Below are 16,651 nucleotides of genomic sequence, written 5' to 3' on the forward strand. Positions count from 1 at the left end.
AGCATTTCAATCTAGTGTGAAAAAAAGGACACTATGTACTGTACCATTGTGGCCACTAATCTCCTCTCTCTCTGATTGGCTGGTGCTGCTGCTGGAGGCGGCAGGAAGAGGTGTGGCTGCTCGACTGGAGGCAGTGCTTTCTGTTTCATCTAGAAGTCTGTCCATGTAATCCCTACACAAATTAAACATGAATACACACCTTATTTTGAGAAACAGCAGACACAAAAAAACACTCTTACTTTCAAGAGTGTTCACTCTTTACAAAAACAACTAACAATACAAGTTACAACATACATACAGTATCTCACAGAAGTGAGTACACCCCTCACATTTTTGTAAATATTTTATTATATCTTTTCATGTGACAACACTGAAGAAGTGACACTTTGCTACAATGTAAAGTAGTGAGTGTACAGCTTGCATAACAGTGTAAATTTGCTGTCCCCTCAAAATAACTCAACACACAGCCATTAATGTCTAAACTGCTGGCCACAAAAGTGAGTACACCCCTAAGTGAAAATGTCCAAATTGGGCCCAAAGTGTCAATATTTTGTGTGGCCACCATTATTTTCCAGCACTGCCTTAACCCTCTTGGGCATGGAGTTCACCAGAGCTTCACAGGTTGCCACTGGAGTCCTCTTCCACTCCTCCATGATGACACCACGGAGCTGGTGGATGTTAGAGACCTTGTGCTCCTCCACCTTCTGTTTGAGGATGCCCCACAGATGCTCAATAGGGTTTAGGTCTGGAGACATGCTTGGCTAGTCCATCACCTTTACCCTCAGCTTCTTTAGCAATTCAGTGGTCGTCTTAGAGGTGTGTTTGGGGTCATTATCATGTTAGAATACTGCCCTGCGGCCCAGTCTCCGAAGGGAGGGGATCATGCTCTGTTGGCATTCATGGTTCCCTCAATGAACTGTAGCTCCCCATTGCCAGCAGCACTCATGCAGCCCCAGACCATGACACTCCCACCACCATACTTGACTGTAGGCAAGACACACTTGTCTTTGTACTCCTCACCTGGTTGCCGCACACACGCTTGACACCATCTGAACCAAATACGTTTATCTTGGTCTCAACAGACCACAGGACATGGTTCCTTAGTCTGCTTGTCTTCAGCAAACTGTTTGCGGGCTTTCTTGTGCATCATCATTACAGTCTTTTACGTCTGGGACGACAGCCATGCAGATCAATTTGATGCAGTGTGTGGCGTATGGTCTGAGAACTGACAGGCTGACCCCCCAACCCTTCAACCTCTGCAGCAATGCTGGCAGCACTCATACGTCTATTTCCCAAACACAACCTCTGGATATGACGCTGAGCACGTGTACTCAACTTCTTTGGTCGACCATGGCGAGGCCTGTTCTGAGTGGAACCTGTCCTGTTAAACCACTGTATGGTCTTGGCCACCGTGCTGCAGCTCAGTTTCAGGGTCTTAGCAATCTTCTTATAGCCTACGCCATCTTTATGTAGAGCAACAATTCTTTTTTTCAGATCCTCAGAAAGTTCTTTGCCATGAGGTGCCATGTTGAACTTCCAGTGACCAGTATGAGAGAGTGAGAGCGATAACACCAAATTTAACACACCTGCTCCCCATTCACACCTGAGACCTTGTAACACTAACGAGTCACATGACACCGGGGAGAGAAAATGGCTAATTGGGCCCAATTTGGACATTTTCACTTAGCGGTGTACTCACTTTTGTGGCCAGCGGTTTAGACATTAATGGCTGTGTGTTGAGTTATTTGAGGGGACAGCAAATTTACACTGTTATACAAGCTGTACACTCACTACTCTACATTGTAGCAAAATGTAATTTCTTCAGTGTTGTCACATGAAAAGATGTAATAAAATATTTACAAAAATGTGAGGGGTGTACTCACTTCTGTGAGACACTGTATTTATGTCTTGAGTTCTTCACTTTCAAATCCCCAAGCATTTAACATGTAAAATCCTCAAGGTTTTATTTTGGTGGAATATTGGTGTGATATGCCGTAAACTTCTGTTCACAAAAATGCTGGCAATTATGCTATTGTGAATGTAAATAAAGTGAACCTAGTGCACATATTGTGTTCCCAAATGCACATTAATCTCACAGTGCATGCAGAGATGGAGCTTGTGAGAAGCAGCATTTATTGTGAACCAAGCCTCTCTGAAATACAGCATTATAAGCTGCACGTGTAAATGAACAGTGCCACTCTTCACTCTGAAACACCGTGCAACAGACTATATACTTCTTTATCCATACAAGGCCTACTGCATCATATTTGATACGTAAATTTAAGACATCTAAATCATCAACAAAAGTTTTGTCACAGTCACCAGTGAGAGTGCCTGTAATTGCCACCAGAGGGCACTCCACCCCGGACTTTTGCCACACCATCAAGGACTTAAAGGGATAGTTCACCCAAAAATGAAAATTTGATGTTTATCTGCTTACCCCAGGGCATCCAAGATGTAGGTGACTTTGTTTCTTCAGTAGAACACGAATGATGATTTTTAACTCCAACCGTTGCGGTCTGTCAGTCAAATAATGCGTGTCAATGGGAACTCCATCTACAAGAGTCAAATAAACACGACAGACAAATCCAAATTAAACCCTGCGGCTCGTGACGACACATTGATGTCCTTTGACACATTGATGTCCACACTGATGTCCATTGATGTCCACATTGATGTCCTTTTTGACCTCACTAACCGGATTCTGAACGGAGTTGGACATAGTGGTGTTTTAGAGGTAAAAAATGATATAAATACTGTTCGGTTTCTCGCACAAACCGATCGTTTCGTGTCTTAGGACATCAATGTGTCGTCACGAGCCGCAGGGTTTAATTTGGATTTGTCTGTCGTGTTTATTTGACTCTTAAAGATGGAGTTCCCATTTACACACATTATTTGACTGACAGACCGCGACGGTTGGAGTTAAAAATCATCAATTGTGTTCTACTGAAGAAACAAAGTCACCTACATCTTGGATGCCCTGGGGGTAAGCAGATAAACATCAAATTTTCATTTTTGGGTGAACTATCCCTTTAATTTCCCATAATCCACTGCCCAGACTAATCAGCCATGATAACAATCAGCTGTGTCTCAGCCTATATAAGCCTGCTCCACTCTGTCTATCATTGCTAAGTTTTACTGTTACATGACTGTTTGTACTGCACTTCTATCAGAAAAACCAATACACGGGAACAACAAGATACAACGGCTCCGTTGTATCTTGTTGTTCCCGTGTCTTGGTTTTTCTGCCCCGTGTTCTGGATTACTCTTTGTCTATGTACCCTGTCTTGTTTTGTGTTTGTTTGTTTGGACTGCCTGTGTTTTGACCTATTGCTTGTGTTCGGATAATGATTGTGGATTACCCCCTGAATAAATACTGCGTTTGGATCCTCAACCATTCATGTCTCAGAGCAGTTCATTACAATTTTGTTGAAAAACCTGTTGTACACAATTTACTACATGCCTTCTATCGTCTGATTGATAGTTTGTACTTTTTTAAGCAAGTAAAAGGCCTTTTAGTATAAAAAAAAAGCCTTCAGGTTATAGTACACATCTTTCTGAGATGTAATCTTTACTGATTTTTTAATAAAATAGATGTAAGAATAGCTTTTATATTGTTAGTAGTATTTCAAGATGAAAACTTACTGCACTAAAGCAACTTGGGTTTAACTGATTATCCATACATCATTTTTTAGACAAATCAAGTTAAATGTGAGTATATATAATAAAACATACAGGCTTTTGAGGAACGTTTATTTGTACATCTCTCAATCATCATTGTATTGCACTGCATTCAGCAATCAATTGCAATCAGAATCTTACTTTTTAGCCATATAAATACCAATACTGAGCTGGCGTTATGAGGTAGAACCTGGAAGCGCTGCAGCATAAGTAGCATAGGAGAATGACAGTGGAGAGACGGATTTGTTGAATAAAGTCGTTATTAGGGCCAAAGCCCAAAGGGCGAAGGCCCTATTGTTTTCTTTAAGATTATTATTTAGGGCCCAAGCCCTGTAAAGGGCAAAGGCCCTATTGTTTTCTTTAGGATTATTAGGGCCCAAGCCCAAAGGCCTATTGTTTACTTTAAGATTATTAGGGCCCAAGCCGAAGGCGAAGGCCCTACTGTTTTCTTTAGGATTATTATTAGGGCCCAAGCCAAAGGCGAAGGCCCTATTGTTTTCTTTAGGATTATTATTAGGGCCCGAGCACCGATGGTGTGAGGACCCTATTGGAATTGGTCCGTTTATTAGGGTCCAAGCCGAAGGCGAAGTCCCTATTGTTTTCTTTAGGATAATAATTTTTTTTCCGTCTATTTGGGCATTTTTGGGGCCCTTAACATGCTCAAAAACTCTTGAAACTTTGCACACACATCAGAATCGTCGGCCATCAGGGCCGGGCAGAAGCTGGTACCCGAGCGTGGCAGGGGGGCTTGACAGCTTGACAAGACAGATGAAAATACAGTTTAATGCAAGCTGTGCAGCGCCAAGCTTTAATCTTGTGCTGAAAATATCCTTTCAATTCTATTCATAATTAATTTAGCAATAATCATCAGTGATTTTCATATTGTAAAATAACATTTTGGTTGATCAGAAAGTGCAAATTGAATCCAAATTATTGCTGAAATATTAGCCTAGTGACACTTTTTAAAGCACAATTGGAGTTACACTTTCGGCCAAGCTCACGTTTGCATTCGTAAACCTTTTGCAGATGAAAGTTGTAATAGCTACATCTGATTGATCTAATATAGGATGCGTTGGGTCAGGATATCAACATTTATTAAGATGCTGAATGCGCTGCATATCAGTGTTTAGTTTAATGCTCAAATGCAATGCCCGATATTGATCGAGTTATTTCAGACGGTCATATTGCTTTTAGATGTTTCTTTTAAAAAAATAAAAATAAAAATAATGATGTTATAATAATGCAGCAGTAGATTTTTTCGTCATATTTGTTCAATGGCATAATTCGCATGGCTTCGAAAACGCGCAGGCGATTTATGGAATCACTTAATAATGTGATTAAAATAAAGCACAGATCTGGAAAACGCATGCTCTGGAATTTGATATACTCCTCCTAGGCGATTAATCCAATCACCACCAAACTCGGTCAGCTTGAAGTCAAGACATTGAGGATGCTAAACTGCGAGCAGATTTTTGATATCTCGAACGGTTTGGCCGTGGCGAGGCAACGAATTTATGGTGAGAAAAGGGAAACAGGAAATGTGTTATAACGTCTGCATACATTGGTTGCTTTTTATGAAACTTCACCTGTGTATTCGTTATAGGATACTGATCACATGGATGTGACTATTGCGAGTCAAAGTTATAGCGCCACCAATTGGCAGCAGGAAGTGTGTCACTTTAAAAATGCTTTGAGATCACCCTCTTTTTTTTTTTTTTTACCCGATTTGTTTCAAACTTTATCAGTGTAATGTCAATACACAGCAGATATAGACCTGTGAAAAGAATCGTGATATCTCAAACACTGTTGCCATAGCAACGCATCAAACTTTAATATTTGTTTTGGATGCTTTTGAGACGCTTAGCATGCTTCAAATTGCATGAAACTCGATACAAACATCAGAGATGTCAACCAGTAGACATGGACAAAAAAACATAGAAACAGGCAGGAGAAGGGCCTCTATAGCGCCATCTTTTGACAAAAGTGGGGGGTTAGTTTAAAGTACAGTCACCAAACTTGGTACACATATTGTTCTCATTAAGCTGGACAACTTTCTAATTTACAGTCATTAGCTCCGACCAACAGGAAGTCAGAAATTTTGGTTTGAATGTGGATTTTTCATACACACACAGACGTAGACTCTCTCTCTCTGTCCATACCCCCGTACCCCCTCTCTCCTCCTTCCTCCTCTCCCCTCCCCTCCCCTTATTACCTGACACCTGTGATTTCATGTATTGATTCATACCAGACTAACATCTCTTACATCTCTTACATCAGGAGAGTGTGTGTTTTCTAGACATGGGCGTTAGAGAAGGTCATGTGCTGTGTTTGCAAATATAATGTATGATGCATGTGTCTTTATTTATTGATTTAATTCAAATTTATTAAAAAACCCTATTTAAGTACATTTCACATGATTTTATAAAAGTGCCTGTTTACAATAAACTTGCATAAGTGAGCAGAAAAATCTATGTACCTTACTATTACCTGAGACTGATATTAAAGTTGTCTTTGCAGGTTCTGTGATTTAGCTCTATTAATTAATTTTATAATTTTATTTTTTCATTGTATACCACAAATACTGAAATTAAATGAAAGCATGCTTTTGGTGCATAAGATTGGTGCATAAACAATAGCTCAAGGAGGTCAAAAAACACATGAAGAGAAGTGTTAGGATAATACAACACCAGCAATCACAGACATTCGCATTAGATTGGATAAGACTTCTAAGAGCACTGTTGAATTTGCACAAATAACAGTATGTAATTTGCTCTGAAATTTTTATATAGATGGTCTGAGAAAAACACAGACATGGCAGATTAGGATGATATTCTGCAATCATTTGAAATTGACCTATGACATTCTATGACATGAAATTCATCTAAATTTAAACAGTCTTATGGATGTGGCTGTTGTTGTTTGTTATCATATGCGCACCAGCTGCTGCAGTAAATGTGGTCTGAATTTGACAGAGACCTTTTATGTTTAAGCGTTTTAAATGCCCATTGCCCGCCGTGCACAGTTGCTCTGAAGCCACTGGGGTGGCGGTGCCACCGGGCTTGGACCCGTCATCGCTGCTTGCAGCTATATTTATTATTATTAGGGCCCGAGCACCGATGGTGTGAGGACCCTATTGGAATTGCTCCGTTTATTAGGGCCCAAGCCGAAGGCGAAGGCCCTATTGTTTTCTTTAGGATTATTATTAGGGCCCAAGCCACTAATGGCGCAGGGCCCTCTTGATCCCCTAAGGATTATTATTAGGGCCAAAGCCCAAAGGGCTGAAGGCCCTATTGTTTTCTTTAGGATTATTAAGGCCGAAGCCACTAATGGTGCAGGGCCCTCTTGATCCCGTAAGGATTATTATTATTTTTATTTATTTTTTTTTTTTTCCCCCATCACCTGGGGCTGTTTGGGGGCCTTAACATGCTCAAAAACTCTTGAAAATTGGCACACACATTGGAATCTGCGGCCATTAGGATGCTGCAGAGGCTGGTACCCGGGCGTGGAAGGGGGGCTCGACAGCGCCCCCTTGAACGAAGTCCAAAAACTTGGTCCATATATCAAACACGCTTGCATGTGTATGAAACTCGGTACACATGTAGAACTCATCGGGCCTAACAACTTTCGTGCTGTAAGTTATACGCCACCCCAACAGGAAGTCGGCTATTACAGGTTGTTTGAAAAACGCATGCTCTGGAATTTGATATACTCCTCCTAGGAGATTAATCCGATCACCACCAAACTCGGTCAGCATGAAGCCAAGACATTGAGGATGTAAAATTGCCAGCGGATTTTTGATATCTTGAACGGTTTGGCCGTGGCGAGGCAACGAATTTATGGCGAGAAAAGGGAATCAGGAAGTGTGTTATAACGTCTGCATACATTGATTGATTTTTATGAAACTTCAGCTATGTGTTGGTTGTAGGAGTCCGATCACATGGATGTGACTATTGTGAGTCAAAGTTATAGCGCCACCAACTGGCAGCAGGAAGTGTCACTTTCAAAATGCTTTGAGATCACTCTGTTATTTTTACCTGATGTGCTTCAAACTCCATCAGTGTAATGTCAATACACAGCAGATGTAGACCTGTGACAGGATTTTTGATATTTTAAACACTGTTGTCATGGCAACGCATCAAATTTTAATATTTGTTTTGGAGGCTTTTGAGACTCTTAGCATGCTTCAAATTGCATGAAACTCGACACACACACCAGCGGTGTCGTACAGTAGACATGGGCAAAACCGTAGATACGGGCCTTTATAGCGCCACCTTTTGACAAAAGTGGGGGGGTTAGTTTAACCTACAGTCACCAAACTCGGCACACATGTTGCTCTCATTAAGCCGGACAACTTTCTAATTTACAGTCATTACCTCAGACCAACAGGAAGTCAGCTATTTTGGTTTGAATGTGGATTTTTTGAATAAACAGGCTCTGAATTTTAAACTACTACTTCTAGGGGGTTTATTCAATTCAGACCAAACATTTTTTACCATGGAGCTATGATATTGAAGATGTTAAATTGAGAATGGATAATGGATATCTCAAACGGTGTTGCCATGGTGATAGATTGAAGTAATGTCAAAAAAGGGAAACAGAATGACTCATATTTTCTATAAAAAAACACTATACACAATTAATTTATATATAGAATAATACTAATGTTTGAAATAAACATTTTATTTATTTTTTTCAATTTAAAAAGCATATGTAAGTTAAAAATAGATTAATTATATTTGATTGAAAAATGGATAAATATCATACATAGAGTAACAACCAGAGGGCAGCATATACCTATTTTTAAACAGGGTTGGCTAAATCAAGCACTAGATCAATAGTTTATATAGATAGAACAATGATTTAGTTTTTATTTTATGCTGTTTGTGCAGGTATATTTAAATATTTATCAAAGACTACTTTATGTCACAATTTATATGTTTTTTTTTTTTTTTTTTTGGTTTAAAATGATCTTCTCAGTCTGTCTCTGTGTCTCTCTCTCTCCTACCCCATACTACCTCAGGTTCACTTAGGTGTGTGTGTGTGTTGTGGGGGTGGGGGGTGTCTGTGTGTGGGTCTCTGTCTGTGTCACTGTCTGTGTATATAGTGTATATATATATCTCTCTCTCCCTTCCCTGTGTGTGTGTGTATTACAATCTTGATTAGTGGTCTTTAACCCTTTTACTGATTACTTATTTATTGATGAACTTATAAAAATTTTGAACTGCAAATGAGAACTTCACACTCATTTGAAACTGAACCATAACACTATATCACTATTCGGACAGGACTAGTTTTCTAAATGTTGTTTGAGTTACAATTATTATTTTTTACAATTACAGTTAGAATTTTTTATTGATATAATTAAATTTTTAAAAACCCGTTTCAGTAAATTTCACGATTATAAAAGTGGCTGTTTAAAATAAACTTGCATAAGTGAGCAGAAAAATCTAGACATGTACCTTACTATTACCTGAGACTGACATTAAAATTCTTTGCAGGTTCTGTGATTTGGCTCTATTTATTAATATTTTCATTTTATGTTTCCTCTTATACCACACATATTAAAATTAAACGAACGCATGCTTTTGGTGCATAAGATTGGTGCACAAACAACAGCTCAGGGAGGTCAAAAAACACATGAAGAGAAGTGTTAGGATTATACAACATCAGCAATCACAGATATTTGCATTAAGGCTGGATTAGATTTCTCAGAGCACTGTGGAGTTTGCACAAATAACAGTATGTAATTTGCTCTAGAATTTTTATAGGGGTTGTCTGAGAAAAAACACAGACATGTCAGATTAGGATGATATTCTACACTCATTTTAAATTGACTTATGACATTCTATGACATGAAAGTCATCTCAATTTAAACGATCTCATGGATGTGGCTGTTGTGGTTTGTGATCATAGGAGCATCAGCTGCTGCAGTAAATGTGGTTTGAAATTGACATAGTCCTTTTATGTTTAACTGTTTTAAATGCCCATTGCCCGCCGTGCACAGTTGCCCTGTAGCCACCGGGGTGGCGGTGCCTCCGGGCTTTGGCCCGTCATCGCTGCTTGCAGCTATATTTATTTATTTATTTTTTTTTTTTCGTCATCCGGGGCTTTTTGGGGGCCTTACCATGCTCAAAAACTCTTGAAACTTTGCACACACATCGGAATCCGCGGCCATCAGGGCCGGGCAGAAGCTGGTATCCGGGCGTGGCAGGGGAGCTCGACAGCGCCCCCTTGAATGGGCTCCGAAAACTTGGTCCGTATATCAAACACGCTTGCATGTATTAGTATGAAACTCAGTACACATATAGACCTCATCGGGCCTAACAACTTTCGTGCTCTAAGTTATACGGCAACTCAAGAGGAAGTCAGTTATTATGGGTTGTTTGAAAAACGCATGCTCTGGAATTTGATATACTCCTCCTAGGAGATTAATCCAATCACCACCAAACTCGGTCAGCATGAAGTCAAGACATTGATGATTCTAAATTGACAGCAGATTTTTGATATCTCAAACGGTTAGGCTGTGGCGAGGCAACGAATTTATGGCGAGAAAAGGGAGACAGGAAACATGTTATAACTTTATCATACATTGATTGATTTTGATGAAACTTCAGCTGTGTGTTCGTTGTACAAGGCTGATCACATGGATGTGACTATTGTGAGTCAAAGTTATAGGGCCACCAACTGGCAGCAGGAATTGTGTCACTTTGAAAATGCTTAGAGATCACCCTTTTATTTTTACCCAATTTGCTTCAAACTTCATCACAATAATGTCAAGACACGGTGAATGTAGACCTTTGAAAAGAATTGTGATATCTCAAACACTGTTGCCATGGCAACGCATCAAACTTTAATATTCGTTTTGGAAGCTTTTGAGACTCTTAGCATGCTTCAAATTGCATGAAACTCGATAAACATGTCAGAGATGTCAGCCAGCAGACATGGGCAAAACCCTAGAAACGGGTGGGGAGGAGGGGCTCTACAGCGCCAATATTTTACAATATTTCAACGAAGTGCCCCTTGCACCACGTTTCACATACAGGTATGAAATTCAGTAGACACATGTAACAGCCCAATCCCTACAATAAAGTCTCCTGGTGCAAAGTCTGAAAACCAACAGGAAGTCAGATATTTTGAATTTTCTCTGCAAAATTTGTGCACTTTTTGCCATTTCCAGACGTTGTACTTTAACGAACTCCTCCTAGAGCTTTTATCAGATCAACATCATATTTGGTCAGTCTAATCTAAAGGCCTTTGCGATGTTAAATTGCGAAGATCTAGAGTTTTTGCTGGAGGGCATGTCTGTGGTGGCCTGACAAATTTCGATGCTTCACCATGAGAAAGGAAGTTTATGTAACTCGGGTATACAAAGTCGGATCAGCCCCAAACTTCACATGTGTGATAAGAGTCCTGGCCTGAAGACATCTACATGCCAATATTCAGTTACGGTCATAGCGCCACCTGCGGGCAACAGGAAATGACATGTTTTACATTGTGATTAACTCCTCATACAGATTTAACCGAAACAAAGTCATATTTGGTCAGTCTAATCTAAAGGCCTTAGCGATGTTAAATTGTGAAGATCTAGAGTTTTCACTAAAGGGCATGTCCGTGGTGGCCTGACAAAGTCTGATGTTTCGCCATGAAAGAGAAAGCTGTGGCATACAAACTCAGGCATACAATGTCCGATCTGCCCCAAACTTTACATGTCTGATAAGAGTCCTGGCCTAAAGACATCTGTTAGTCATTGCGCCACCTGCTGGCAACAGAAAATTGCATGCTTTACACTGTAAATCACTCCCAGAAAACACATATCAATATGCCACAAAGTACCAAACACACTATAAACATGTTAAATCATGCAACACTTGGCTAAGTGCTAATGTATGCGATTAATGCCACGAAACAGGAAATTGTTGTAACTCAGCCATACAAAGTCCGATCTGCTCCAAACTTCACATGTTTGATAATAGTCCTGGCCTGAAGTCATCTACATGGCAATATTCAGTAACAGTCAAAGCGCCACCTGTTGGCAGCAGGAAGTCTGGCACCTTGAAATGACTTGGCCATAATTCTCCTGTATTTACTTGCTTACATGCATGTCGTCCACTGTTCACTGTTTTACTAAGGCCGCCGGGTGGCGGTGAGCCCGGGTGCGAGGGCCCTTTCATCGCTGCTTGCAGCTTTAATCATTATTCTGCTTCTTCTTAGCCCAAATGAATTGCATTTTTGAGGGCCTAAACATGCTCAAAAACTCATGAAACTTTGCACACGTGTCAGAAGTGGTGAAAATTTACGTCTGATAGCGGCACCTACAAAATTTCAACGAAGTGCCCCTCACGCTACGTTTCACGTACAGGTATGAAATTCGGTACACACATGTAACAGCCCAATACCTACAAAAAAGTCTCCTGGTACGAAATCTGCAAACTGACAGGAAGTCAGGTATTTTGAATTTTCTCTGCAAAATTTGTGCAGTTTTTGCCATTTCCACACGTCGTACTTTAACTCCCTCGAGTCGGATGTATTGCCGGCAATACCACCTCGGTTTTTTTTCTTACCAGTGTGAAAGAGACTCAAAATACTCCGTCAATGTTGCTCTGTCAGTGTTTCTTGACAAAAAGTGTCTTACAAAATGTAAATCAATATATTGTTTTTATGTTCTGTGCAGTATTAGTTTCTCTTTGGAAGCTGTATTTTGATTTGTATAAGTAGTTCGTGTGTGACACCTTGTGGTGAAAAATGTTATTACACTACTCAATTGAACGCAACAGGAAGCACGTAAAACAGTAGAAGAAGAGACTCGTTTTCTGTGATCTGCGTTTTGGATGCACGTCATTGTTTGCGGTCTAATCCTTGGAGTAGATACGACCGTAAGTTATAAATTTCATATTGAAAATGACTGCAATAATGTTGCGTTAGTTTAATTAAAAGCTGGTCATTATTAAGATGTTTAGAGATTGATGTTTGATTCTGAAATATAGCGTGATCTGACAGCTAATATGCTAATGAAGTTGCACAGTCGCTTTTTTCTTCAAGCACATGCTGTTAACATAAATCGGTTGTTTAGTCGTTTGATTCTGTAAATGGATGTTTGCGAATGTGAAAATATCCATGCTATTTTGTAAATCACTTTGTAATTTGTATATTTTGTGTTTCTTTCGGTTTTACAGTAAAGTAAAGTGTGCATCACATAAGCACAATGAAGAACGTGTGATGGAGCTTTATTTCTGTTAGCTATCTGTCAACGCTTGGTTCAGAACACCATTGCCAGGGCAGAATAGTAAAAGGTAGACTGACAAACAAACAAGACAAAGAAGACAAACAAACAGGATTCCGTCCAGCTTACATTTAATACAACAATATCAAGATGGATGAGTCACAGCCTCGCAGGAAAGAAGAGGAAGCTGACCAACCTCTAGAAACAAGATCACGGTCAAGCAGATCACATCGTTCGAGTAGATCTTCGGCTAGTGCAGCTGCGACCACAGCAAGAGCTAAAGCAGCAGCATGCAAAGTAAAGGCCTCTTATGCAGAAAAGGAAGCCATCATGATGAGAGAAATAGCTCAAATCGAAGAGCATCAACAGAAAGCACTAGCTGAGACAGCTCGCAGAAAAGCAGAGGTTGAGGCTGATTTATACGTGTTACAGCTGCAGAAAGAAGCTGTAGCAGCATCTACAGAGGCTAAAGTTTATGAAGCTGCAGTTTATAGAGAAGACGGAGCAAGTGTCGACCTAGAAAAAGAATCATGCATCTCAAATAGAGCTGAACGCACCATGGAGTATGTGCAGAAACATTCTCAGCTACAATATGCTCCTAATTTGACTCCTAATTCACAACATGCAAGTGAGGGTTCAAGTTATGTGACGCGGAGTTATGTTGCAGGCTCACTAAGTTCTCTCTCTCCAATGGTGAAGGAGGAATCGAATGCTGAGACAATTCCTATGAGGCAGGAACAGACGATTCAACTCGACTTCCAGTGTTCTCGTTCGAATGTAAAAGTTGAGCCATTTGATGGAGCTGATGAAGTAAGGCATCAAAACTATCCAGTACGAATGCAGCGTGACACAGGCCTGCCCTCTCAAGTCCCTGCTGAGTGCTTTACTCCAGCACCACCACCACCTCATGCAAATGACTTCACTACATATTTGTTGAAAAAAGAAATGGTGAGTTCTGGCTTGTTCCAATTTGATGACTGTCCGGAAAATTACTGGGCGTGGAAAACTTTTCGAGCTGTAACCAGTGAACTCAATATAGCTAGCAGAGAGGAGATTGATCTTCTTGTCAGATGGCTTGGTCCTGATTCGTCCAGTCATGCCAAACGAATCAAATCAGTTCATGTCAGTGATCCTGCCTTAGGAGTTCATATGATATGGTGCCACCTGGACGACTGCTACGGGTGTCCAGAGGTCATCGAGCAGGCGATGTTAAAGAGACTTGACGCGTTTCCTCGCATCACAAACAAAGACACCCACCGTCTGAGAGATCTTGGGGACTTGCTGCTCGAGCTGCAGTCAGCAAAAGAGAGTGGTCGTTTACCTGGACTTGCTTACCTTGACACAGTAATAGATCATTGGTGAAGTCACAGTTCTTTGAACTGTTCAACATCGTTAGCAGTTCTTCCCCCTATACACTGAAGACGTGTTCAGGTGTAGTGACTACGGCGGGAAGGAAAGTAAATGGATTCTCTGTCAAATCGCTTGATGGGAAAACAGTAGTTGCTCTTCCACCCTTGATAGAGTGTAACACTTTACCAGAAGACAGATCCGAGATTCCTACGCCTGAAATAGCTATTTGTTTCACCCACCTCACTGCTGTGTCAGATAAAATCCAGCCTTTAGATCCTAGTGCTCCTATCCTTCTCCTCTTGGGTCGAGATGTTCTTAGTGTGCACAAAGTGCGTGAACAACGCAATGGACCCCTCAACACACCGTACGCACAGCGCTTAGACCTGGGCTGGGTGATAGTGGGAGAAGTTTGCCTGAATGGGACTCATTGTCAGTCCAGCGTGAACGCTTATAAGACCAACATACTTCCAAATGGGCAAACTTCATTCTTCTCTCCATGCACAAAAGGCTTCAATGTCATAGAACGGGGTGAGTCACCTCTTTTAACATATATACCCGACCCACCATGTTCTCTCAAGTGTTCAAAAGCCAGTGAGAGCTATACAAAGCGCTTAAAAGAGAATGTGTTCTTCAGATCTTTAGAAAATGATAAAGCTGCTTTATCTGTTGAGGATAAAGTCTTTCTCGACATTATGGACAAAGAGGTGTACCTTGATGAGGATAACCACTGGGTGGCGCCACTTCCATTCCGCTCTCCAAGAATGCAACTCCCGAACAATAGAGAGCAAGCTATGCAAAGGCTGAACTCATTACAGCGCACTCTTTCAAAGAAACCAAATATGAAAACACATTTTTTTGGTTTTATGCAGAAGGTGATTGAAAATGAGCAAGCAGAACCTGCTCCATCTTTACAATCAGGGGAAGAATGTTGGTATTTGCCAATTTTCGGAGTTTACCACCCACACAAACCTGACAAAATTAGAGTGGTCTTTGATTCAAGCGCCCAGTATGGAGGGGTCTCCCTTAATGATGTTTTGATGAGCGGACCTGATCTTAACAATACCCTTTTGGGTGTGCTGTTGCGCTTCCGTAGGGAGAAAGTAGCTGTGATGGCGGACATAGAACAAATGTTCTATTGTTTCAAAGTAAAAGAGCAGCATCGCAACTATCTTCGCTTTCTTTGGCACAAAGACAACTGTGCAGAAAAGGAGATCATTGATTACAGAATGACCACACACGTCTTTGGCAATAGTCCTTCGCCAGCGGTCGCTATATATGCCTTAAGACGAGCAGCAGAACTTGGCGAAGCAGAGTGCGGAACGGATGCTAAGGACTTTGTGTTACACAATTTCTATGTTGATGATGGCATCACATCTGTCTCTACTGAAAGAGAAGCCATTGATATCCTAAAGCGCACACAAACAATGCTATCAAAGTCAAGCTTGAATCTGCATAAAGTGGCCTCTAACAGTGCTTCGGTGATGGAAGCTTTTCCATCTAGTGAGAGAGCCAAAGATCTCAAAGACCTGGATTTTGATAAAGACCCAATACCTCTCCAACGCAGCCTTGGTATAAGTTGGAACCTCAAGACAGACTGCTTTACATTTTAAGCTTCTCAAGATCTCAAACCCTTCACTCGAAGAGGGATCCTTTCCACCGTCAATAGTTTATATGATCCTCTCGGGTTTGTCTGTCCAATCAGTATGCAAGGCAAAGCTCTAGTGAGAGAACTTTCAACTATACAACTTCATCTCTAGCTGAGCTTGATCAATTGCAAATACCACGATCTTATGTCCCAACCTCACTGTGCGGAGCTCAGCTTCAAGAGTTGTGTATCTTCTCGGACGCTTCTACTTTAGCTATTGCTGCAGTAGCGTACCTATGAGTAATAGATTAAAACGGACAGCTTCATGTGGGGTTTGTAATGGGAAAAATCAAAGTTGGCCCCTTTTCCAGCACATACTGTTCCACGCCTGGAGTTATGCGCAGCGGTGCTTGCTGTCGAGTTGATGGAACTTATAAAAGAAGGAATTGACACAGAGCTCCACAGCATCCACTTCTATGCTGACAGTCGCATAGTGCTTGGTTACATTCATAATGTAACACGCAGATTCTACATGTACGTGGCTAATAGAGTTGCACGCATAAGAAAAACCACAGAAACTAGTCAATGGCATTGCATCTGTTCTGAACAGAACCCAGCAGATCATGCCACCAGGTTTGTGGCAGCAGCCCACTTACCCCTTACCAACTGGTTCTCAGGTCCAGAGTTCCTTAGGGAATGTAACCCTATAGAATGCAGTTTAGAGGAGTCGTATGGACTTGTCAAAGCAGAAGAGGATGTTGAAATTCGCCCTCAAGTGAACACACTGGCAACTAATGTTAAAGAGCAGTTACTAG

At 40.9% G+C, this 16,651-nt stretch overlaps 3 protein-coding genes across 11 annotated transcripts in view; 2 read left to right on the forward strand and 1 right to left on the reverse strand.

Moving 5' to 3' along the window:
- med1 (mediator complex subunit 1) overlaps window positions 1-16,651 on the forward strand; it is a 633,161-nt gene that overhangs the window by 613,522 nt on the left and 2,988 nt on the right. The gene's annotated exons all lie outside the window — the stretch shown is intronic.
- Window positions 1-16,651, reverse strand: part of mier1b (mesoderm induction early response 1b, transcriptional regulator) — a 217,831-nt gene that overhangs the window by 44,373 nt on the left and 156,807 nt on the right. For 4 of the 9 annotated variants that reach the window (XM_051877343.1, XM_051877332.1, XM_051877350.1 and 1 more), the window contains one exon: window positions 45-172. The exons of 4 other annotated variants lie outside the window; for them this stretch is intronic. In XM_051877343.1, coding sequence (XP_051733303.1) covers window positions 45-172 — 128 coding nt within the window. Of the gene's footprint in view, window positions 1-44; window positions 173-16,651 lie in introns of those variants that run through there. One more of the 9 variants, XM_051877369.1, reaches the window with a different exon arrangement.
- Window positions 1-16,651, forward strand: part of LOC127503500 (uncharacterized protein K02A2.6-like) — a 362,965-nt gene that overhangs the window by 43,734 nt on the left and 302,580 nt on the right. The window lies entirely within an intron of this gene.

The sequence above is a fragment of the Ctenopharyngodon idella genome, chromosome 2 (genome assembly GCF_019924925.1).
Source record: "Ctenopharyngodon idella isolate HZGC_01 chromosome 2, HZGC01, whole genome shotgun sequence".
NCBI lineage: Eukaryota > Metazoa > Chordata > Actinopteri > Cypriniformes > Xenocyprididae > Ctenopharyngodon > Ctenopharyngodon idella.